General features: G+C 38.6%; 1 protein-coding gene across 5 annotated transcripts in view; it reads left to right on the forward strand.

Annotated features, from left to right (window-relative positions):
• Positions 1–3,621, forward strand: part of LOC136842560 (protein Shroom-like) — a 981,749-nt gene extending 978,128 nt beyond the window's left edge. For all 5 annotated transcript variants that reach the window (XM_067110017.1, XM_067110016.1, XM_067110019.1 and 2 more), the window contains 2 exons: positions 1,797–1,886; positions 2,042–3,621. In XM_067110017.1, coding sequence (XP_066966118.1) covers positions 1,797–1,886; positions 2,042–2,209 — 258 coding nt within the window. In that variant the 3' untranslated portion in view covers positions 2,210–3,621. The remainder of the gene's footprint in view (positions 1–1,796; positions 1,887–2,041) is intronic.
• Positions 3,622–24,401: the final 20,780 nt, after the last annotated feature.

The following is a 24,401-nucleotide window of genomic DNA, read 5'->3' on the forward strand; positions in this document are numbered from 1 at the left end:
TGAATCACGGTGATGTGATAAATAGTCATATATATATATATATATATATATATATATATATATATATATATATATATATATATATATATATATATATATATATATATATAATATATCATAGAAATATATATAAATGTGCCCTTGCCTGACAGTGAAAGTATTTAAACATATTTTGGAGAGTCATGATTGTTCTTCATTAATGGAATCAATTCTAAGACCCTGATGACAGCTGTTTAAAGGAACGCTTAGAAAGCTTAGTGGCAAGTAAGTCCTTTCTCCTTTGCCAATTTTAAGTGAATGATCCTGTGATTAGTGATCCTCCTGAAGTTGCCTAAAAACTAGTACATCATTTTTCAAGTATCTCAAGCTCAAAAAACTATTTTGCTGATTTTCAAAGATTTTATTTATCTAACATTGCTTTAGATCTTAGCCCTAATGGCAAGGAGATATAAAGCTTTCTCATAGAGAATTTAGAGATACTGTCTACAACTGAGCCCACTCCCCTTGGGAAGGATAAAATATTATCAAAGATGATAGAGCACGACCAGAGAATGCTAAGATCTTTCTTTTGTAAATAAATAGTAAGGTATAGGAGATCAATATACTACCTGATGGCTTGAAAATTGCCATTATCATTCCAGTTAAAGAGATCATAAAAGGATGCCTTTGAATCCACTACCTACACATCCATTGCTTTAAGCAATTGGTCTGTATGCTAATGGAAAAGATTGTTCACACCAGGTTAATTGGGAGTTTGGGACCTGAAGGCTTAATTTCCCCATCCCAGTTTGGTTTTATGATGGCAATGGTGTAAAATTAAATCTGCCCCCCAATAACTTGTACTTCAATATTTCATGAGAAGCTGACAAATGTCGCATCGTCTAATCCTTTTCAAATTAGACTAATTGAGTAGGTAAATGACATCTTTCCTTAGAGGCAAAGGATCCTGGAAGTTAACCATCCTCTTAGGTGTATCCTACTTTGGATCATACCTGCAATTTTTATGCCCAAATCTTTTTCAAAGAATATCATCATGTTCCTTGAACATGCTGCTATGTTCCTGAAGACCATGCGGAGCCATGTACTTATGGTTCAAAGTTAGAACCCACCTCATGCAAATATATTTTAGTTAGTAGCAGTGAGCCGGTTTGTACTCATTATGACATGTTACTATTAGCTGAGCACATTGTGGTGTTCTTAGCATGAGGAGAAGCTATTGCCTTCTTGTGAAATCTCTGCTGGTTTATTAATTTGAGCTCCTAATGGACTTTTTCAATAGAAATTTATAATTTTAACAACATTCAGTACTTTATTCTTGCAGTTAGCACTTGACAGATACAGTAAGAGTAGTGTATTACTGTACATACCTTCTACTCATCGGGAAAATTTATTAAAAAGAAATATTGACAAAGTTTAGTAGAAAGTATCCAACTTTGGGAGTGAGGGAGTAGCAAGTTATGAAAATCAAGTTTCTCTGCTTTTCCCTTCCTGCACTAGATTTGGGTTTCTACTATCTTAAAAAACATGCTGATAAGATTTTGGTTGTTAGTCTTATTCATTTTGAGCTAAGGTCATTCACAGGCCCTTAGTGTTTCAAAGTCATACATGGAGGTCATGAACTGCTAAAAATAACACTCATATCATCCAAGTGAAGTAATCACAACTTGTGTACCAGCTTTTATTTTTTTCTAGATATATGTAGTTATAGAGTTTATTTTTCTTAAGTCTAAATCAGATGTCCATACTATGTGGTGTGTTCAGTATGTAGGTGTTTAATTCAAACCTGTCTTTTGCAGCGCATTCTGGAAGGCAAGAGAGACAAGTTGAGTGAACAGTTGGAAGAAGCCAAGCGGCTCAAAGAGAATATTGATAGACGAGCTATACAGGTTTGTGACTTGTTTACATAATAATATGTTCATAGTTGTGACGGTTCCAAACTCTTCTCATGTTTGTCTTCCATTGCACCATTTTTAATAAGTGTTCTAGTTATGCTAAATGTCAATAGTGGATGTAGACTATTATTTGTTATCTTGTTTTTCAGGTATCAAAGGTGCTAAATCAGTACTTAAATGAAGACGAGTATGCTGATTACGATCATTTTATCAAGATGAAGGCCAAACTTATAATGGATGCTAGAGAAATCGATGACAAAATCAAGCTAGGTGAAGAACAACAACAGGCACTAATCGAAACAATATGCAAAAAGTAACAAATGATGTACTTTTGATATGGTGGGAATTGTTTCATAGAAAAGAACATTACAAAAATTGTCATAAACACTTCATGAAGCTGCTCATCATTGACTCCTATTATGTGATATGTGTAAAATTTACCACAAATATGCTACAAACTTTTATAAAAAAGACAGTTCTCATACTGCTACATTGTAATCTGATAAGAAAATAATGTGGTGCATAGTTGAAGAGCATTAGCACTTCTAACATTTTGTGGCATATACTTGAAACCAGCACTTGACAGTTTGAATTGTGCAGTGACATGAGCTTGCTGGTAATAATCCTATATTGTGATGTACATCTTATTATTTATTTATGTGCGATAGTTAAGTGAGAAATGAGTGAAGCACATAACTGTATATTGTAGCCAGAGTTTTATTTGAGGATTCACTATCTTTGCAGCAGTCCATTGTTGCAGGATCTTAACTTATATTAATATATATAGTGGGCACTTATATAAATTCTGAAAAAAACGGGCATACATTCAGTGTAATTTTAGGTTATTTAATGTTTAGTTTTTTATTTCAGTGTTTTTGTTAAATGTTATGTTTGTTGACAGTGCAATGAGTACCATGGCAATTTATCAGGTTGTCATGCATATCCTCTTGAACAGAAAACAGCTCGCCTTTTATCGTAAGGATTTAAGGAAGAGTTTGTTTGAATGTATGTTTACCACATATACCATATTCATTAAGGTTTAGCTAATCCATAAATAAATACGCCTCGTACCATTTGGAAGTTTACTACTACTTACTTCATGATCTGGCTTATTTCAAGGGATGGAACTCAAAACAGTGCTGTTTCTATTTTTTTTCTTAATTTTTTTTTTTTTTATACTTTTATGTTACCGTGATGCTTGAATGCTAGGTATGTTTGGGTCAGTCGTTTTCATCTTATAGCCACAGAGTGCTTGTGCCCATTTTTTGTACACAGCTGTGCTTATCTTGTCTTGATACTGTCTGCTGTCTTGTCTAACTCTGCTTCAATTATGTAAGAAACCAAATGGTTTTGAAGGTTGGGCAGCACAACCCCATTAGTTGATATTATAGTACCCTAAATTGCCCACAACAGGCAGCTGGACAATTTTTTTTTATTTTGACTAGCAGGCCCACATTTACAGTGAAGTCGTCTGTGTGTAACATGACAGACACAAAAATCTGCCATGTTAAGAATTATTAGTGCCACATTGTACATATTAGTTGTTTAATGGATGCCAAAAGACCGTCCTGTTCCTTTCTATCTGTACCTACTAACTTTGCCTACAGAAAATATTGGTTTTATACTCTAAGACTAGTTGCAAAGCAACTGTTTGTTGTACAGTAGCGCTTGTTTATAATGTACGCCAAATTCTATCTTTCTTCTCTGAAGAAATAAAATATGAAATTTATTTCTTGTTTTATTACACCAATTTCAGCACTGAGATTTCTAACACTTTTGATTTTAAGGTAGCCAATTTGGAAGCAGTTTCATCATAAATTTCATACTAAGTATCTGGCAAGGAAAATGTAAAATTTTAATCACTCCAGATATGGTTAACATGTTTTTCCCAGTAAACATTGCAGTATAATTAAAATTTAATATTTTCGTATGTTTACTTAGATTTACGTGCTAATTAAATTTTTTTAATTTTTTGCAGTAAACAAGTATCAGGTAAGGGTCCACAGAACTTGCTGCTCACAGCATAATAAATTATTTTAAAATTATTTAGCTCCACCTACAAGTATTTAACTAACTGTACAAGGCAGCAGGATTCTCCCATCTAGCATTCTATAAACAACCCTGGCAAGACTGCAATGAACAGTAATAAGAAGCAACTAATTCTTGTACATTTAATATTTTTCATCCTGTTAATTGATGGGACTATTTTTTTTTAAGTATTATTTGCTAGTTCACAAAGTAATATAATAGTATATAGCCTGACCCCTTAAATTGAAAACTATAGTGTACCGAGTTTCTGGCATCAACCAGAGCCGAATATAGAGCAAAATTTTATTATTAGAGATATTACTTAATATCTAAACATACAGCATAATATATTAACAAAGATAAAGCTGCAAAAAAATCATGAAAGCATGCTGACCTGGACTTTGACCAGATTCTGGGTTGAGGCCTCTTATTACTGTACTCGCTTACCCCATGTAGACACAATATCCTTGTCGGGTTTTTAAATCGGAAAAGAATGTAGGAGTTAATATATTTTTTTACACTTTCACCATTATGGAACTTTTAATACCAAAACAGATATAAAGGCAGGTAGCAAGAATGCAGTTATTAACCACCAAAACAGTAACTACATCACCCTAAAGAATAAGTTAAAAAACAATTGTGAACTATATAGTACAGTAGGACCCTGGTGTAACATCTTTGAGAGCCCACCTTGTCCATAAAAGCCAAAAGTCTGTCAAACACGTAATGCCTACCTTGGCAAGTCTAAATGTTTACCCTTCAAGACACCAAACCTAACAGAACCCGCAAATTACAATCACTTAAAAATATTTTTCTGGTTTCCAAAAAAACAGTACCCTAAAAAACAATACAGTAATTCAAACCAAAGATCAATACCCTTTCAAACTCATACTGTATTCAATCATATTTTTATTCGAACCTGGATTGTTCAGTTAATGAACTTTGTCCATTAGCTGAGCAAATAAAGAGATGATGAAAATTAACCCTCTGGTAGGAGGAATTGTCTTTACATCACGACCAGTGTTGAGCTCACCTGGAAATGGCAGCTTCCTAGTCATGTAAGTGAACAAGGAAAAGATGACAACTGCAACTTGAAGTCCATCCTAGCAATAATGATGCCCAGGATGACAAAACCCCATGATCTAGTGTGACTTGCTGTAACTGCACTCCTGGAAAAAAGGACATGGTCCAATATAAAGGGAACAACATCTTGGAAGGTCCAATATAAAGGGAACAACATCTTGGAAGGTATCATAATATTGCCTAAAAATAGATATTTATGTGCCTAAAAATTCTCTCTCTCTCTCTCTCTCTCTCTCTCTCTCTCTCTCTCTCTCTCTCTCTCTCTCTCTCTCTCTCTCTCTCTCTCTCTCTCTCTCTCTCTCTCTGTGTGTGTGTGTGTGTGTGTGTGTTATCTAACTTACTTACATCTGGCCAGATCAACAGCATGTGGCTGCTGGGAGGAAGAGGATAGAAAAAAGTTGCATACTAGTCAAGCTTCATTCAACCAACCATTCACTACCACAAAATGTAAACAAGATGCTATTTAGTCCAAATGGATCTAAGTAGTTGAACAACATGTTGAGCAGCCAGCACAGGTCATCAGAGAATGTATCTAAGGACTTGTGGGTGACATCCTATAGGTAGAGAAAGGTGAAGGATGTTTGGTGCAACCAGACACTTGCCCTTAGTACCTGTGATGCACAGAAGTTTCTCCTGTCAGCTGATCCCAGAAGGCATGAAGCATTGGCAATGCTGCATCCATCTTCAGTACAATTACATGTACTGTACATGAGAATCTTCTTGAATTGACATATCCAAGATAAACAGGCCCCACACCACCTTTGATGCATCTGAGAATTTGATGGAGGGAAGTTCAACGAAACTTCCATAAGGCAATCATCTATCCAACATGGGATGTCCTTCACTTCTGTGATCAACAGAGCAAGAAGTGTCAGAGGACTGATGACGGATAACCAGCATCAGAAAGAATAAAGCAAGCATGTGGAGTAGTCTGTGAGGTTGTTCCGGCAGGACAGGCAGTGGTGGTGCCCTGAGTTTGTTGGATCAACTGTTTACAGGATGGACCCTCACTGCTACCGGGTACTTAGCCTGATGTCTGGCTATGAGTCTGAACTTTTGAGTATATCACAATCCCCAGGTCATAACAAAATATGAGTTGATCTCAATCCTGTGGCAACCACATCTCTGAGTATGCCAGGAATAGCCAATTAACCAGGCACCATAACAGATGGATCCCCAACAAGAGGGCACAAACTGACATCTGTAAAATCAAAGTCCATCACTGTGTTAGCTATAAGTCTAGCAATGATGTAGCCTGGAACAAAGCTATGGCAACTGACTCCATGGCTACCACTTTTGGTGGGGAGAAAGAAATCCCTCAGCCCAAAGTCATTCCAATCCATTGTTCATCAAGCCTCAGACTGACAAATCCATGTGCTGTAGAGGGCAGGTCTCAGCCTCCTCCAGGATGTAGCAATTCTGCTGCCAAGTTAAAAGTGGAGGAGTGACTGGAGGAAAGAGATGAACCAAGGCAAATGAATGATGGAGACTCCAAGATGAAGCCCAAGGATTGCTCAATGAAAACACCATTGGGCTTATGAATGAGAATGAGCTCAAAGATTTCGTGAAAATGCCTCTCCAGCTCATCCTGAGTGGGATACATTGGCAAGGGACAGTCATATCCAGTAGAATCCGTGACAAGGCAAGCTGGGGCCTCCAACAAAGTGTAGGGAGACATGGTTGCCTGACCTTGCTTCTGTTAAGGGGACAAGACAAACACCCAGGACAGGATCCAGATATGGAATTACGCTAGGATGGTAATAAGGGTGACTGCATGCAATCACCTCTACCACCTTCATGTCATGCAACAGGAGCAGAACTATCCATGCTAGCCCACCACCCACATGTGGAGAGCAGGTACACAACCTGCCTCTGTACTAAGCTGTGCACAGGTTGATGTGGCACTGAGCTGTGAATAGGTCAGTTTAGCACATGCTTCAAGTCAGCTGAACATGCTCGGCTGGTACTTTGCACTGAAGTAAAATTAATCCCATGATAGTCTGGAGACAATAGCAAAATTGTCCAGGAATGGCCATGGCAGGCCCCCCAAAGAGGGATAGCAAGATCAGAGGTCCAAGGAAGTGCAGACTCTTCCATATATGCCTCCTAAGTAATGCAAGAGTGGTACATGGGTGACTGGAGTGGCTTGAGTCCATACACCAGGGGAACATGCATGGGTGGGCACGCACAGAGATTGGTCACAAATAAACTCATAAACCAAAGTACCTGTCTCACAAACAACAAATTCATAAGCTAAAGTGTAAAGTCCCCACTGAGGGGGTTTTCTATGGTGAACCACCCATTTTCTTCGATATCGCTCCTACAAGATCGGGTCAAGCGAAATTAGCCATACAATATTTCTGTCTGTTTCTCCCTAACCATTGTTGTCCTGATGTATGTACAATCACCACTACTTGCACTGCCATGCAAGCATTCTAATCATGTACTCATAATGTTTCAGCGAATCTTCTCTATCAAACTATATGTATGTTTCTGTTTGTGAAAATGCCAAACGTCTCACCATTTCACATATATTATGCTACTGCATTGTATTCATTAATCTGTCTTGAATCTCATGCAATTGGCCATATGTAGAACTTCCTGGCCTTTCCATTGATATATGTTTTATCACTGTACATTTATTATGTCTCTCACAATCGCCATTTGTTTGTCTGCCGACAAACAGATGTCCGAAACATTACCTCTGTTTTGCACTGTCTGTGTGTAGATGCTACTTTTCGGCCCACACAGGCCAATAACATCTTCCAAGATTCTGTACATTTTACGGGCTGCTCTAGGAGCAAGAGCCCGTGCTGGCACAAGGCCAGTTAAATCTGAAACAACAACTGTACATTTATTCAGTAAGGAACTACCAATAAACCAGTCAACACCCAGCCAGTATGTCACTCTATCCCATCCTGACACTGGTGACCCCGAGAACAATTACTCTCAGTAATAATTGCAATGGATAAATACAAGTAATGTAAAAAGTAAGTTCACAAGAATTGACATAACAACATTCTAACACGTGCAAAGAAAAGATACAAATGAATTAGTAATAGATACATATTTACACAGGAAAAATATGGCGGGACTTTTCAAAAGTACCTGTCTCACAAACAAACTTGCCTATGATCACCATCTCATGCACATAAGTATTGATATTGTTGTCATGGCCAATGCAGGGATGATGGACATGGATGTCTTGGCCTTCTTGCAAAGGGCTGACTTCTGGGTCGTCTTCATATGCTTCCCATAATCCTGTGAGGAAGGCAAGGAAGAGGAGGTGGAAGAAGACAAAGCATGGGAGCGTTTCCTCAATCTCCCCTGAACACAGGTCTCCTCAACCCAACCCTCTCTAATATCCACAGACAAAGGGCAACAGTGATAGCCATTGAAGCAGCTACAGCAGGAAAAGCAGGTACATCATTAGATTCACAGGCAGAATCTTGAGGGGAAGTCAAACCCAATGCAATGGGATCCTGAAATACTGATCTGAGAGAAGGGTCTTTGACCTTAAGCAAAAGCTCAAGAATGATGAATAAGGAATGCTTGTCCAGAATGCCAAGGGACAACCAGAAGGCCTTCAACAATGTGGGGGTCACTATCATGACAGGCTCTCCACCCCAGCAATACAAACATTTCAAGAAGCTAGACCGTCATCTGGGCTGCACATATTCTCTGTGGTGTATGTAAGAGTTGACGCTGGTCCTGGAGGCGGGGTAGGGGGTGGGATAGGCAGGGTACAGATGCTCCCCAAGTTATACCATTATGCAGCAAAAATATCAAGTTAAGTTCCCATAAACCTATTATGCAGCAAAAAATATTATAAGTAAAAAACACACTTTAATAAAATAATCCTAATGAACATCACTGCATTGCAAAGCCTACCTTAGAAATACTTAGAATACTTACATTAGCTTACACTTGGGCTGAATATTTCTTGTAATTTATTAAATACTGTACTGGAAGCTAAAACAGAATGGTTATATTGCTACCCATCACTAACTTACAGATGTAAGCAAACTGGGCTTGAAGAATGTTAGAAAAATAAGATTAACTGCTGGGTGAAAATTAAAACACCTTTCGAAGTGTTGGAACTTTCCATGACGTGCTGTGGACCTGGATACACTTAGTATCATTGGCCCGTTCTTAAAAGATTTCAAAAAGACTTCTTGCTTTATCCTGGATTGTCAGTGGGCTAAGAATCGAACTCTCCTGTATATGGTCTGCCATCAATGTAATATGTGATTTCATCTCATTGATCAGCTCAGCTCTTTTCTTTTCTTTGTGACAATAGTAAATTTTACCTGTGCCAAAGATTTCACAACACCACTAATTCATTTCTTATCCTTCAAGATGGTGAAGATCATTGATTGCAAAAGTCTAAATTCCTGTGCAATGGTCCTTATGAGCATACTGCCTTCATGCTCAATGATTTTCTTGTATCTCTTTCTTCTCACTAGTAGCAAGACAAGGATGGGCCTCTTATATATATGACTGATGCTTAACACACAACAAAGTTAAAAAATAAAGCAAACACAGAACACTATACAGTATTAATCATACACTAGCGACTGCATGGCAGACTGAGAGGCGAAGATCGAAGAGTGCTCCTACTGCCTGGATGCTACCATTCATAAGAGAGTACCGTACCATGTATCCCTTCCCAAGGAATAAACAGGTTTTGACGTTTGACGTAGGAAAAACCTATTTTTGGAAACCTCTGTGAGTCCTCAAAGGATAACTGGGTAACTATCGATGTCATAAAACCCTTTGGTTTGATTAAAAATACTATTATGGAAAAAACTGTCCTTTAGTAAATATCAAGGATCATAATTACTGGAATTACGAACCCAGCTAAGTTTCGTAAACAAGAAAGGTAGGCTACCCCGATTTACCCTTTCGGTAACTTCAAATTAGCTATCAACGTTAAACGGGCAGGCTTATTTTGTTTAATTGGGAGCCAGTTAACTTATTGCAAGGCGAAAAGTTACGAATACATCGTTAGGCTACAATGTAATTGCCTTGCTGTTTTTTTTTTATAACAGCGAGATTTAGCATTAAGGCAATAATATTAGACATTTTGTTATAGAAAACTTTTTATACAATGCCCTTGTAACGTTGACAGATAACTTGAAGTTACCGACAGGGTAAATCGGGGTAGCCTACCTGTTCCTGTTTAGAAACAGCTCGGTTCGAGATTCCAGTCGTGCTCAACTTATGAGCCTTGTTGTTTACTGGAGGCCTGTTTTTCCTTGGTAGTATTTTTAATCAAACTAAAAGGTTTTGTGATATCGATAGTTCCCCAGTTACCCTTAATATCGTTGTTCTTTCCAGTTTTAAAGGAAAACATTCATGCGGATCTGCTTGAAACGGGTATTAGTCCGCCGATTGTGACGTCACAGGCATTGAGCAATAATTCCCTGACGTTTATATTTTTCCTAAGGGAATACAAAAGTAATATTTTGTAATGGTGAACTCTAACATTTTAATCTTGAAGGTAATGATTTTATATATTTTTGGTAGGATAATTCCAATATTTATTAATTTTATTTATGTATAGTCACTCAAAAATGTTTTGCAACATGTTCCAAAAGTTTTCGTTCATCTAACAATAATTTATTTGTTTTATATATACAAGGGAATGTGCATTTCTTCTTCCATTTTGGTTATTAATCATACGGTTTACAATATGAAAAACAACGGCAAGTGAAAAATCCATACTACGAAAAACAACGAAACATTTTGAAAAATTTTGCTCATGATTAGGCCACAAGTCAAATAAAAAACTATTAGTAATCCATTCACTCCTTATGGGAGTAAATGCAGACTTTCTTCTTCATGGATAAATAACCCAATGAAAACATATTAGGAGAAAATCAGGCAAACCCCTATGGATGGTTAATGGCAGAGAGAGAGAGAGAGAGAGAGAGAGAACAAATGATTACATAAAGGAACTATAATAATGATGAGGAAAGAAATAAAGGAATTATAATAATTATAGAGAAATAAAAACTGGTTTAAGGGAAATTGGAAATAATTTCTCTGATGCACCAGTCATGTCTGTGCTTGTTTTATGTGTTTAAGACGGAGTTGCCAAATAGCACCAGATGTCATCACTATTATAAGCCTAGGCGACATTACCTTTACCTTGTGCTTGGGAATAGACTGAGTAATCATAGGTTATGAAATGTGTAAAAATATATAGTATGGATATCCATTTAGTTTTGTTTTAATTAAGTTGAGAAGCATTGGTGAATAAGTCCTTTACAGCAATGTTATTGTAATTGCGAGTTTGTAAGGACGGGAGACTGAGTGACATCCTGGCTGGGTGTTGACTGGTTTATTGGTAGTTCCTTACTGAATGAATGTACATGATGCTGTTTCAGATTTAGCTGGCCTTGTGCCAGCATGGGCTCTTGCTCCTAGAGCAGCCCATAAATGAATGTAAAGAATCTTCGAAGATGCTATTGGCCCATGCGGGCGGAAAAGTAGCGTCTACACACACACACAAACAAAACATCTGTGTTTGTCGGCAGACAAACAGATTGCGATATTGAGAGACATAATAAACATACAATGATGAAACATATATCAATGGAAAGGCCAGGAAATTCTACTTATGGCCAATTGCATGAGATTCGAAACAGATTAATGAATACAATGCAGTAGCATAATATATGTGAAATGGTGAGACGTTTGGCGTCTTCCCAAACAGAAACATACATACAGTTTGATACAGAAGATTTGGTGGAACATTATGAGTACATGATTAGAATGCTTGCATGGCAATGCAAGTAGTGGTGATTGTACATATATCAAGACAACGGTGATTAGGGAGAAACAGACGGAAATATTGTATGGTTGAAGTTGCATTCCGTCAGAGAAACAAAACGAGATGCTCTTGTTTTGTCTTGTCCCCTTCGATGGATGACGAACACGAACACACACGTGTGTTTGGAAGAGATGGCGTCGGGGCAACGGGCTCTTACAATACTCCCCCCCCACACCAACGCAAGGCATCAATGCGGAAATCATCTTGCTGACAATTGTCATTGGCTTGAAGGGCTTGGGCTAGGGGCGGGTAGGAGGCTGAAGGGCGGCGCTGGCCGGCAGGAACTTGAGGAGGACAGTAGCGGGTTGAAGGGTGACGTCGGATGATCCTTCGGTAGCCAGCTGGAGGGGGACGGCTGAAGGAGGGTGATCCTTCAGTAGCCGGTTCGAGGGCTGAAGGATGTCGGCGGCTGATCCTTGGTAGCCAGATCAAGGGGGCCGGCAGCAGGCTGAAGGATGACGTCAGCTGGTCCTTCGTTGGTCAGCTCGTCCGGTATTAGTGCGAAGGCAGCTTCAGGTTTCCTGTAGGAGGCGTCCAGGGCTCCGGTGGTGGGGTGGGTCATCTCGGAGGGTCGGACATCTACTGAGAACTCGGGAACAGCGGGAAGCAGTGAGGCGGTGAAGGGTCTGTTGGCGCGTGGGTCGTCATCTTGGGTCGGCCGCTCTTTCGTGTCACTCCGGGGTCACCAGTGTAAGGACAGGAGATTGATTGACATACTGGCTGGGTGTTGACTGGTTTACTGGTAGTTCCTTACTGAATGAATGTACAGAATCTTCGAAGATGTTATTGGCCGTGCAGGCGGAAAAGTAGCGTCTACACACACAAACAAAACAGAGGTAAAAGATTCAGACATCTGTGTTTGTCGGCAGACAAACAGATGGCGATACTGAGAGACATAATAAATGTACAGTGATGAAACATATATCAGTGGAAAGGCCAGGAAATTCTACATATGGCCAATTGCATGAGATTCGAGACAGATTAATGAATACAATGCAGTAGCATAATATATGTGAAAAATGGTGAGACGTTTGGCGTCTTCACAAACAGAAACATACATACAGTTTGATACAGAAGATTTGGTGGAACATTATGAGTACATGATTAGAATGCTTGCATGGCAAAGCAAGTAGTGGTGATTGTACATATATCAAGACAACAATGGTTTTCTTCTATAGCATAATATGCAGTGGAAGTCCTCCTCTTTGGGGACACAGTATAATTCACAATGGGCTAGGGTAGAGATGGTCTCACCCTTCCCCTCCTCTTAAGTAGTTTTTTTTTTTTCAAAAATGCCAGACCCCCTTTTAAAAAGGGGACCATGGAGAAAGATGGCTTTATTTGCCACCATCATTCAGTGTCCCCAAGAAGCATTCCTCTGTACAAAGGGTGATCCTTGATCCGTCAAATTTGAACAAATGTATTATTTATAAAAATTTTTACATTTACTATACTTATTTTTTGGGAGCTCAGGAATGAAGGATTTTAACTGGTGGCCTAACTGCATGATTGGCTAATAGGGAGAGCCACCAGAGAAGAGTGTTGATGAAACCAGAGGGTGGCAGTTGACAGACTCCAGTCAAAAGGTTTCTTAATAGGAACAAGTCCCACCTTACATCCAGCAAACTTTTTCTGAGGCTGGGACTTTATTGGACTACTCTTTGTGGCCAGCCGTCTCTTCCCAAAGCACTCAAATCAGAAAAAGGAAAGGTAGATTCATTGCACAGCCCAGCTTTTCCAGAAAACAATTGGAATGAAGTCTGGGCCTGTTACAGTTTGAGTCCACAATAGATCTAATCCTGATATTGTGACTGTAGGATTTAACAGAGTCTGGCTCTCACATGCCAGGAAAAGGCTTTGAGGTCGGCTTCATCTTACAGTAGATTGGGAAGATACTCTGTCCGTGGACCTGCAAGGGGTCTCTCTCTGGTAAACAAACCAACCTAACTCCACCGCTTGTATGAGTGATAATACATACGGATGCCTCAACAGGTTGGAGAGGCCATTGGGAGGATGTCAGTTAGGGAGATGGTCACCTTCTCGGAGGGAGTACTATACCAGCTTCGTGGGGCTAGTAGCTGTTTTTTCACCTCAGAAATCGTCCTAGATAATATGAATGCAATGTATTCTATACAGAAGTTAGGCTCACACTGAGCTCCTCTCAAGTCAGTAACTGCTAACATGCTTCCACAATCCGGAAGTGGACTGGTTTGCCACATGTGAGAACAACCAACTTCCAGAGTATGTGTCTCTGAATGTGGGCAATCAGGCAATAGCAAGAGATGCATTCCTACAAGACTGGAACAATGGAGGACAAAAAATACAGAAACACAATGGATAATACATCTATAGGTTTGTGTGTTTTCTGTTTTTTTTATTGCCAGACCCGAATGGATATCCAGAATAAAGAAACTGTTGATAACCTTTATCCTTCATTATCCCAGATTTCCAAGGTTTTGAACAATCTGCTAGCTTTCAATGAACCGCCTACCCAGTAGCCCTGAATTTGCCAAATGGTAATTGGTTCCTTATTTCTTCCACAACAGGCAAAAGAATAGATTATGTTGCTGCCTGTTGTTCTATCCCATTTTAGTATCTTTTGAGGTCAAGTGCCCTGCTATTTCAACAATAATGGCATACAAGGCAGCATTGGCGGAACCCTTGCCTTATGGTTTGGAATTGATTCTAATACCGAAATTGTTAATTCCATTTCCCAGCATTTTAAATTCTGTTAAAAAAACAGTTCTACTTTTTTTTTTAGGTCAAATGCCTTGCTATTTCAACAATAATGACATACAAAGCAGCAATGGCAGAACCCTTGCCTTATGGTTTGGAATTTATTCTAATATAGAAATTATTAATTCCATTCTCCAGCCTTTTTTTACATTGCTACTGTCAGCTCCTGCAAGGTTTCCAATTACCTGGCACATACCTGAATAAGTTCTTAGATTTATGTCATCTGCTCAATTCATGTGTTGCAAAAGGCAGTCTACTTGACTGCTTTGGCATCAGGAGCTCGAATTACCATACAAGGCTCTCTTAGACACAGGGGTACGGAAGATGGAGACTACTGCACATGTTCCGGCAGAACTATGGCAGTGTGTTTCCATCCCTCTCCGAGCAGAATCCACATTTGGGCCAATACTCCAAAAGCAGGGACTCTAAGATCTCCCACTTCAACTCCTCCGATGGAGACAAAGAATCTCTCCCTCGGAGAGAGGTCACTGATACCTGACATGAAGTGGATAGAGCCACTGATACCTTCCTTTGGGATCCAGAAGATCTAGGGAACAGTCTTCTGCTTCCATGAGAGAGATACTTCACGAGAATCTTGCCTTTCCCATGCTGCAATCATGTACTGAAGGGACTCTGAAAGGGTCCACCCAACACCATCTGAAGTGTCTGTACCTTCTAAGGAATAGTGAGATATCCTGGACTTCTATACTGCCTGGCAGTGATGGTACGACTGCCTTGGCTTAATCAGTTCATGCGGGCTTCCCTGATAGGAATGTTTCACTTGCTGTACTGCCAGGCAGTGATGATAAATCTGCTTTGATTCATCAGTTCATGCAGGCTTCCCTAATATGGAATTCAGCTTGCTGTATTGTCTATACTGCCAGGCACTGGTAATACAACTTCCTTGGCTTATCTGAACAGTATCAAGGGTGACCCCAAGAGAGTGTAACTTCTTTAAGGACTCACTTGCTACTGAGCATCATCATAGAGATGCTAAGAGGAATTTGGGGGTCCAGGATAAGGAAACAAGTATATGTAAAATTTATCATCCTTTAAACTAGAGGATTGAGATGCCGCACAGTCTGCCCAGACAGAGATAGGATTCTCACCAAAAATCTTAGGTCATGGGAACAGGATGATAAAAGAAGTTGAATCATTTGTCTAGATCCCCCATTGAAATCCTAGACAAAGATAATTTACCACTTATACACCTAGCTATAATTTGCTGTTGTCCCCTGCCCTATCATTCCTGGCCAAGAATGAGGACCTTTAAGAAAAAATTCCTTTTTCTGAATGAAGGAACTCGGTATTTCATATAAAACATTATGCCTGGTTCAAGCACTTAAAGTTTACCTAGATGTCACGGCAAACATCCCAGATGGCCCTATTTTCCTACAACTTAGCACAAAACAAACCACTCTCTCTACATGGGCTGAGAATTACTTTAGTGGCCCTCATTAAATGCAGACCCTCACTCCTTTCCTAAGTTGTGTGACATCAAAAAGGTGAGTACAGTACACGTTAACTTTCTTCGGAAATTTTTCCTTTGAAGAAGTCTTTGAGTGTACGGATTGGATTCCTGAACTGGTGAAGGTGCAATAATACAGTAGCCAGACCCTACATAATTAGGTAAGTCACTGTAGAAACACAACAGATTATACATTTATAGGTTCAAGTGTCTTCTGTTCTTTATTGTCAGATCTGAATGGGTATCTGGAATAAAGAAACTGTTGATAACCTGTGACTTTACCAGAATGAAAATTCATGAGTTGTGGTCATGCTGAGATTTTTGCTGGAGAAAGCTCAATAATACCACACCCAGGCCCAACAGAATTAGGTAAGCCACCTTCGAACCACAATAATAATAAATACTGGTCTGTGTGTTGTTCCTTGTTCTTTATTGCCAAACCCTATGGGTATCAAGAATAAAGCAAATGGTCAATAACCTCTGACTATACCTCGGACCAAAAATTTAATCTTGATTGTTGGGATTTATTTATTAGGAGCTAAGCCATTTTGTCACCTGTCAATTTCTTTTGTAAGCTCCTTTGATTACGAACAGCAGCTATGCTATCAAAAAACAGGTTTTGACGTAGTAAAACCTATTTTTGGTAGCTGCTGTGAGTCCTCAAACCCACCCACTTTCCCTGACGAAAAGGCATGGGACTGGGGTGAACATTTATCTTGCACAGACCTGGCGTGTAGTGAAGATGCCGGCGACTTGTTGTCGCAGCTGTGCAAGTGTGACGTACAGGCCGGGTGTGAAGTGAAGACTAGGTGGTTGTTGTGGGGCAGGAGAGGGAGCCCCCATGTCCTGAGTCTTTTGTATTCCATTGCTGTGCCGGATGAGACCAACTATAAGAGAATTCTTTGTGACTGGTTGGTCCTGTCTTATGGAGCCTTGGAGGACCATAAGAGTGTAACTCCTTTGAAGATGAGCATTTCATATATATGACTGATGCTTAACACATAACAAAGTTCAAAAATAAAGCAAACACAGAACACTATACAGTATTGGTTGTACAGTATACACTAGTGACTGCACTGCAGTCTGAGAGATGAAGAGTGCTCCTACTGCCTGGATGCCCATCATTCATAAGAGAGTATCATATCATGTATCCCTTGCCCAGGAAAAAATCAAAATTCCAAATCTGAAATATGGTTTCTGCTGAATGTCTATTATCACTATTGTAAAATGAACCATTGTAACCTTCATCTTTTCCTTCCTGAACCACCTTTCCCAGTGGGAAGGAGACCAAGGCATACTCATCACTAGTCTTAGACCTCAAAAACTCCTGAACTCTGCATGATGACAAAGAATGATGGTCAATGGCTTATGCAGACATGAACACTCTTGATCACATTCATGACACCTATGCTGGTCATTCTTATGTGGAGAAAAAGAATAATCAGGCACCATCATTCCAGACAAACACAACAAGCACTATTTAAAGACATGCCACAATTTTAAACCACCCAAACAAATTAATACCTGGGGAAAGACCATCAACATCAGTTATGGCAAAGAGCTTGAGAAGCACAGTGTATCTACAAGGTATGCTGGTTGAAGGAAAAATTACAATCCACAGATGCATGAGTGGGTAGTTACCTACAGCTCCACAATTGCTGCTGCCAAATTTGAAAACCTTGTTGCCTAGCTTTAATGACTGGACCAGCTGGCACTGAAGGTATCCATGTAAAAGACAAGGGTTTGTACCCTAACAGGAGCAAATATCATGTTGTATAGTGATGAATCTGGATTCAGCAGTGATGATGCATCTTGAATCCCAGATGTTTCTTGTTGAGGTAGATTCATAATAAATACCAGAGGCCAGGCTGTGGTGTTGAAGGATTTGGACAGGAATCTGTAGCCTATGCCTGGGTCAGAAATAAAACTCTATTCTCTTTTGAAAACTGCCTCGTACCTGATGCTGAAAAAAGGGGATTCCTGAATTTATTCATGTGGTAGTACAGAAATTCTCTTAATTAGTAGGCACACGTAAGTGTTCTATGATAAGATCACATGCAGCCTATATGGCAAATAACTGACTGCAAGGTTTTGTTGGATCATCATCATCATCATCTTCCAGGGTGTTTAAGGGGTCTACCACAGCCTGGATGATCTGAGCCCCTAACATCTGGTGGCTGTCTCAAAAAATTATAATGTAGACGGGTTAGTACCTGAAGAGCTCTGTGTGTGTTCAAAAGACAAGAACAAGTAACACATATTCATGAGACAAAGTATCAGTTACAGAACCAAGCACATAGCAGGAAATGTTGACATACCAAGCGACAGAAAAACATTGAGGATGCTGCACAGTGCAGAAAACCTGGGTTACGTATGCTATGAATCATCCAGTGCCAGCATGTTTAAGCAGTCATATGAAACCCTTGAGCTCTTGTGGTTGAACATATCTGTCTGTATATTTCTGAAATTTATAAGGATGTTTATGGACACTATTTTACAGGCCAGTCCAGAATTCCTAAAATCCTCATGTTTCACCTTAAAGATAAGCCATAGCTTACTGCTGCATTAAGCTTGCCATGAAAAACAGCAAGCTTATTATGTAAAGCGGACTAATCAATCAGACTTTCTGTAGCATAATTTCATTAGCCTTAAAAGTTAAGCTCAAGTTGTCTGTGAGAGAGCTGAGCGGGCTTATGAGGAAGTGAAGGAGATCTTGCTCTCTAGTGATGCTGACCAAATTGGTGGTCTACCCTTGTATCATCACTTTTTGGGGTTGATTCTAGCATGCCTCCCCTTGTAGGAACTGAAAGAATTGCTGTTTATTGCCCTAGAAAGAAGAAAGAACTATTTGCTAAAGTATTTGTGAGCAAACAGTGTGTGGCGAGTCTTTGGTGTTGCCTCAGACATGCTTTCCAGACCCTAAGTTGTTTAATGGCCATTAGATCTGAAGAGGTCAAAATTTTGTTTTTGGGGCTTGACAGTTATGGCAGCATAGACCTTAACAGGCTCTTTCCCAACGTTTTTAAAAAGATTGCTGATTTCATAGCTCCTAAGATTACTACTACACTTTGTTTGGAGGAAAGGAATTATTGTTGCATTACCTAAAACTCCAAGTCTGTCCTCATACCCATCAGAACTTAAGCTTTTTTCAATTACCCTTTTTATCCAACATTTTTCAAAAGCTCCTAAGCATTACAGTTTGGGTTTTATAAAGGCCTTGGTACCCGTTACTATCTACCCTTGCAGAGTGCTCTTGATTCAAGAGGACTCTGTGGTGCAGAGGCATGCATGGTGACATGGTCATTCTAGATTTTAGTTCAGCCTTTGACCATGTGAATCATAAAGCGCTTATCTACAAGCTAAGATTACTGGGAACTGGTGGATCTTTTATTAAAATTTTGAATGAATTTTTAATAGGCAGAACCAAAAGGGTCTGTGTTGATGGCCAGTAAAGTAGCTTTAAAAATGTTATTTCAGGTGTTCCTCAAGGTACTGTTCTTGGACCTTTGGTATTCATTTCCTATGCTAGTGACATGTAGCAAGGTCTGGAGAACAAATTAACTGCATGCATCAATGATGATACACTTCTAGCTGTTGTTCCTTCTCTGTGCCTCAAGTCTGTGGTTGCAAAATCCTTGAATAGACATCTAGCACATTTTGATAAGTAGAGTAGGCTTTGGGTCACAAAGCTTAATCCTTCTAAAACTCAAAGTATGGTAGTTAGTCAATCCAGAACACTTTTGTCTTGACATATAAATGGTATGGTTTAAAATGTCAGTGACTAGAGATTTAAACTTTTGATATAAGCTTTCTCTATTTCTAAAAAATATCAGATGAACCAACCATAATTGTTTTGATTCTTTTATTCCTTGTTTGGAGTGCTGTTCTCACATGTGGGCTTTGTATGCTGACTCTCATCTCAAACTCTTGGGTAGTTATGTCATCAGTCAAATATATGTTGCTAACTCTTAATGCTGGCTTGTATGCTTGTTTATTAAACATATTACAATGGCAGATATCCTCTGCACCCTTCATTACTTGACCTAGTCGCAGTTGCTCGCAACACTAGGCAGGCTGTTGCAGCAAACCATGTGTCATTTTTTAGATTTAATGGTGCTCAGTTTGCAAAGCATTTTATTTTGGCTACAACTAAAATGTGGAAGTTTCCCTAGTGCAGTTGTGGAGTCTTCTGATCTCCAAATGTTTAAGCGAGGAGCAAGTTCATTCTTTCTTTCTGCTGATGTCATTTTTATTTTCTTTTCCATCATATTTAATTATTCATCACCTTTGCCTTCAACCTGTCTCTATGCATGCTGCTTACCCTGTGGAACCCTCTTAGGTTTATAGTCTGTTGACTCTGTCCATAAGGGTTTTCAGCTGAAGATGTAAAGAAAGAAAAAAGTACATTAGAGATATCAGACAGTGAACAAACGAATGCACACATGTGACCGAGGCTTTCCTGTCTGTGCCTGTGAGAATGGGTGGCGAACAAATGAATGCACCACACCCACAGATGGTTTCCTGGCTGTGCCTGTGAGGGGGGAATGATGAACAAACACACATGCATTCATGGCCAATGCTTTCCTCTTTGTGCATCATGTTACAAAACAATATGCACTTACCGTGGGCCTGCCCCTCTCTCTCTCTTTCTCTTTCTCTCTCTCTTGTAAATTATTTTTATTAGCAGTACAGTGCTTTAATTGCTTTTGCTTACCTTTCTAGTCTCTCTCTCTCTCTCTCTCTCTCTCTCTCTCTCTCTCTCTCTCTCTCTCTCTCTCTCTCTCTCTGACAATTTCTTCCAAAAAGAATTTGGGCTTACTTATGTTTAAAAGGACACAATGCTTATGTTTTTTTATATTGTACAGGTTTTGTATACACAGAAGTCCCTTTTATCTGTTTTCACCATATCTGGAGCTCAACATTATTCAGAGGGTTTGCAGCACCAATATATATATATAAATATATATATATATATATATATATATATATATATATATATATATATATATATATATATATATATATATATATATATATATATATATATATATATATAATGTGTATATATATATATATATATATATATATATATATATATATATATATATATATATATATATATATATATATATATATATATATATATATATATATATATGCATAATAATAAAAAAACATATTCAGAAAGTTGGCAATGCTGTGTGGGGGGAAAGAGGCATTGGTAAAGCTACTTACAGTCATAAACAAGCTGAGAAAGGTTTATTGTGGAGGTGGTAGGGCGGGGATAGAGTGTCAAGGGGGGAGGCGTTTGTCTTCTTCAGAGCTTTCAAAACTGTTATGGGCTTGAAAGCACTGCATTATTTGACATGTCATCACATCACTTTGTTTACTGATTTTAATTGGCTCAGAAAGATACATCAAAACCGTACAATAACTTATGGTAGAAGGTGCATGGATGGGCAAGGACTCGTGTGCTTGTAATCTTTAGAGCTACTGGCACAAACACATATGTCATAAAGTTTTTTTGCCTTTGAATGGCTGATAGAGCTACGCATCATGATATCATCATAAAAGTTTCCTCTCACTGATTGCAGTTGCACATTATTTCTCAGTATTTGCATATGAGATGGTAGCTGTGTAATCATGTATTGTAATGTTCCTTAATCTAGTGGCTTCTGTTTCAGTACCAGCAGCGTTGCAAGTGCTGTTTTGTTGTGTGTATTGCTTGGTTGAAGGTCATCTAGTTGTGGTGACACATATTCAGTCAAATAGGTCAAGGTAAACACCTGCAGTAATTGATGCCTCAAAGAAAAATGGACCAATGATTCAATTGCACATGATCCCACACCACACATTCACCTTTGGACTATCTTGGTGAAGTTCCCTAGTCACATGGGGATGTTCTGATCCCCAGATTCTCGCATTGTGTGTGTTCAGTTTCCCTGAAACATGAATGGTTGCCTCATCACTAAAACAAGCTCGGTTGAGGAACGTTTCATCCTCAGAAATTCGTTCCAGCATGTTAACGGCAAACTTTTCGTCTTGGTGTATCATTTGTAAGCATACAATCTCAAGTTCGTGTGTAGGACTTTGTGCAATGTTGAACATGGTACCTGTAAGTGCCTGGAGGCAGTACGGATGGACTTTGTAAGAGAACGATCAAAGGCTTGTCTTACATGATCAATGTTTTCCTCAGATGTTCTTGGTCATCCACTCCTCCCTGTATCCAACACTGTATCTGTCTCCATAAATTTCTCATGCCATGCACGAACTAATGGATGTGGCAGTGGCTCTCTTCCATACTTAGTTCTTTGGTTTTGCTGAGTCTGCATATCCAATTTTGTTTCAATAAACCATGACACACATTTGTAACTTTTCTTGAGGAGTAGACAGTTTTTAGGGGTTCATTTAACAGTATTTTTTTCGTCAACAGGGTACCTGAAATACACCAATGCAATATGATTAAAAACTTTGGTAACTGCTGAGTACATAGAACAAATCTAATTAAGATATCTATTCCTATAAGAGCCCTGAAACCTTTAGTAAGAAAGAATGAAACGGGGAAGAGCCTTAATCCTAAATTTTACAAGTAAACCTTAATATTACATACATAATAAATCACTCAAAAAAATAGATGATATCGATATCAATTAACCCATGCCCAGGGTGATAGCACATTGAATCAGAATTACAGAAGTGGCAGCACCACACACATGGCTGTCCAAAAACTGTCCTGGAGTCACAAGGAGTCTGCAGCCAGAGGCTACAGCACACTGACACGAGTTAGCAACGTCTCTATACGGTGAACACAGTTTATATCCTTACCTGCTATCAAAACAGAGTCAGGCGTTTTCACGACTCCGGAGGTTAGCTGGAATAAAGTATGCAGGATGAGGGGAAAGACAGGCTGTCCTTCCAAGGGCAACAGGCAAGTCCAAGGATGCAAAGGCGAATAGTAGATACAGGGGAGCACAGGCAGTGCCCTCCAGAACGCACGGGAAGGGCGTCTGACCGCAGCAAAGGAGATGCCCCTCAGTGAGCAGCTGCAACAAAGTCTCCAGGCATCGTCCTCCGAAGTAAGGAGAAAAGGGGACCCTCAAATGCAGCAAGGCATTCAGACTGAATAAAATCTCCAGAGCATCTCCAGCGTATGGATATCCTGCAGGAATAAGGTCAGCAAAACCTCCACAATAAGGAGTTGAATACACACTGCCCTCACCCTCAGCCAACGGTCCCCTCCAAACATGAGGCAACGAATGGGGAATCACCAAACAAGCATTCAGCCAAATAAAAGAGAACAAAAAACAATTTTCATGGGCGAGGTACCACTTAAATAATAACAACCTTCAGTGGGAGCAAGAAGAACCTTAACCAGCTTTTCTTGTGGCATAAAAAGAAAATCAAATTGAAATTAACTGAAAGTAATTTACTTTAAAATGCCAAGAATAAAAACTAAGCAAATTATTACAATATATATATATATATATATATATATATATATATATATATATATATATATATATATATATATATATATATATATATATATATATATATATATATATATATATATGTAATCCGTAAGCTACAAACGTCCTTTAATACCCAATTCGCTCTACCTCAGAAGTAATATATTTTCATATTTGTTACCGAAGGGGAATTTTTTTAGTTGATAATAAGTTCGTCGTCCCGTCGGCTCGAACCAACGAAGGACAAGAACTCAGGACTACAGTGGATGCCTTTACCCACACGCACACGGCTCGAGCCCATGGGACGACGAACTTATTATCAACTAAAAAATTCCCCTTCGGTAACATATATGAAAATATAGTATTTCCGAGCTAGAGCGAATTGGATATTAAAGGATGTTTGTAGCTTACTGATTGTATATGAATCACGGTGATGTGATAAAAAGTCACACACACACATATATATATACATATATATATATATATATATATATATATATATATATATATATATATATATATATATATATATATATATATATATATATATATATATATATATATATATATATATATGTATATATATATATATATGTATATATATATATATATATATATATATATATATATATATATATATATATATATATATATATATATATATATATATATATATAGTATATATATATATATATATATATATATATATATATATATATATATATATATATAATGGTTTTGCTGCTACCTGACGTGTAAACTGTCACCAGACTGACTAGTCTGACTTTTTTCTGCAGGATTATAATGAAAGACGTTTATGTATTTGGTTTTAAAACCGTTCCAAAAATAATCATAGTCACCTAATGTATTTATTGTGAAGAGGAAAC

Source organism: Macrobrachium rosenbergii, chromosome 10 (genome assembly GCF_040412425.1).
Source record: "Macrobrachium rosenbergii isolate ZJJX-2024 chromosome 10, ASM4041242v1, whole genome shotgun sequence".
NCBI classification, from domain to species: domain Eukaryota; kingdom Metazoa; phylum Arthropoda; class Malacostraca; order Decapoda; family Palaemonidae; genus Macrobrachium; species Macrobrachium rosenbergii.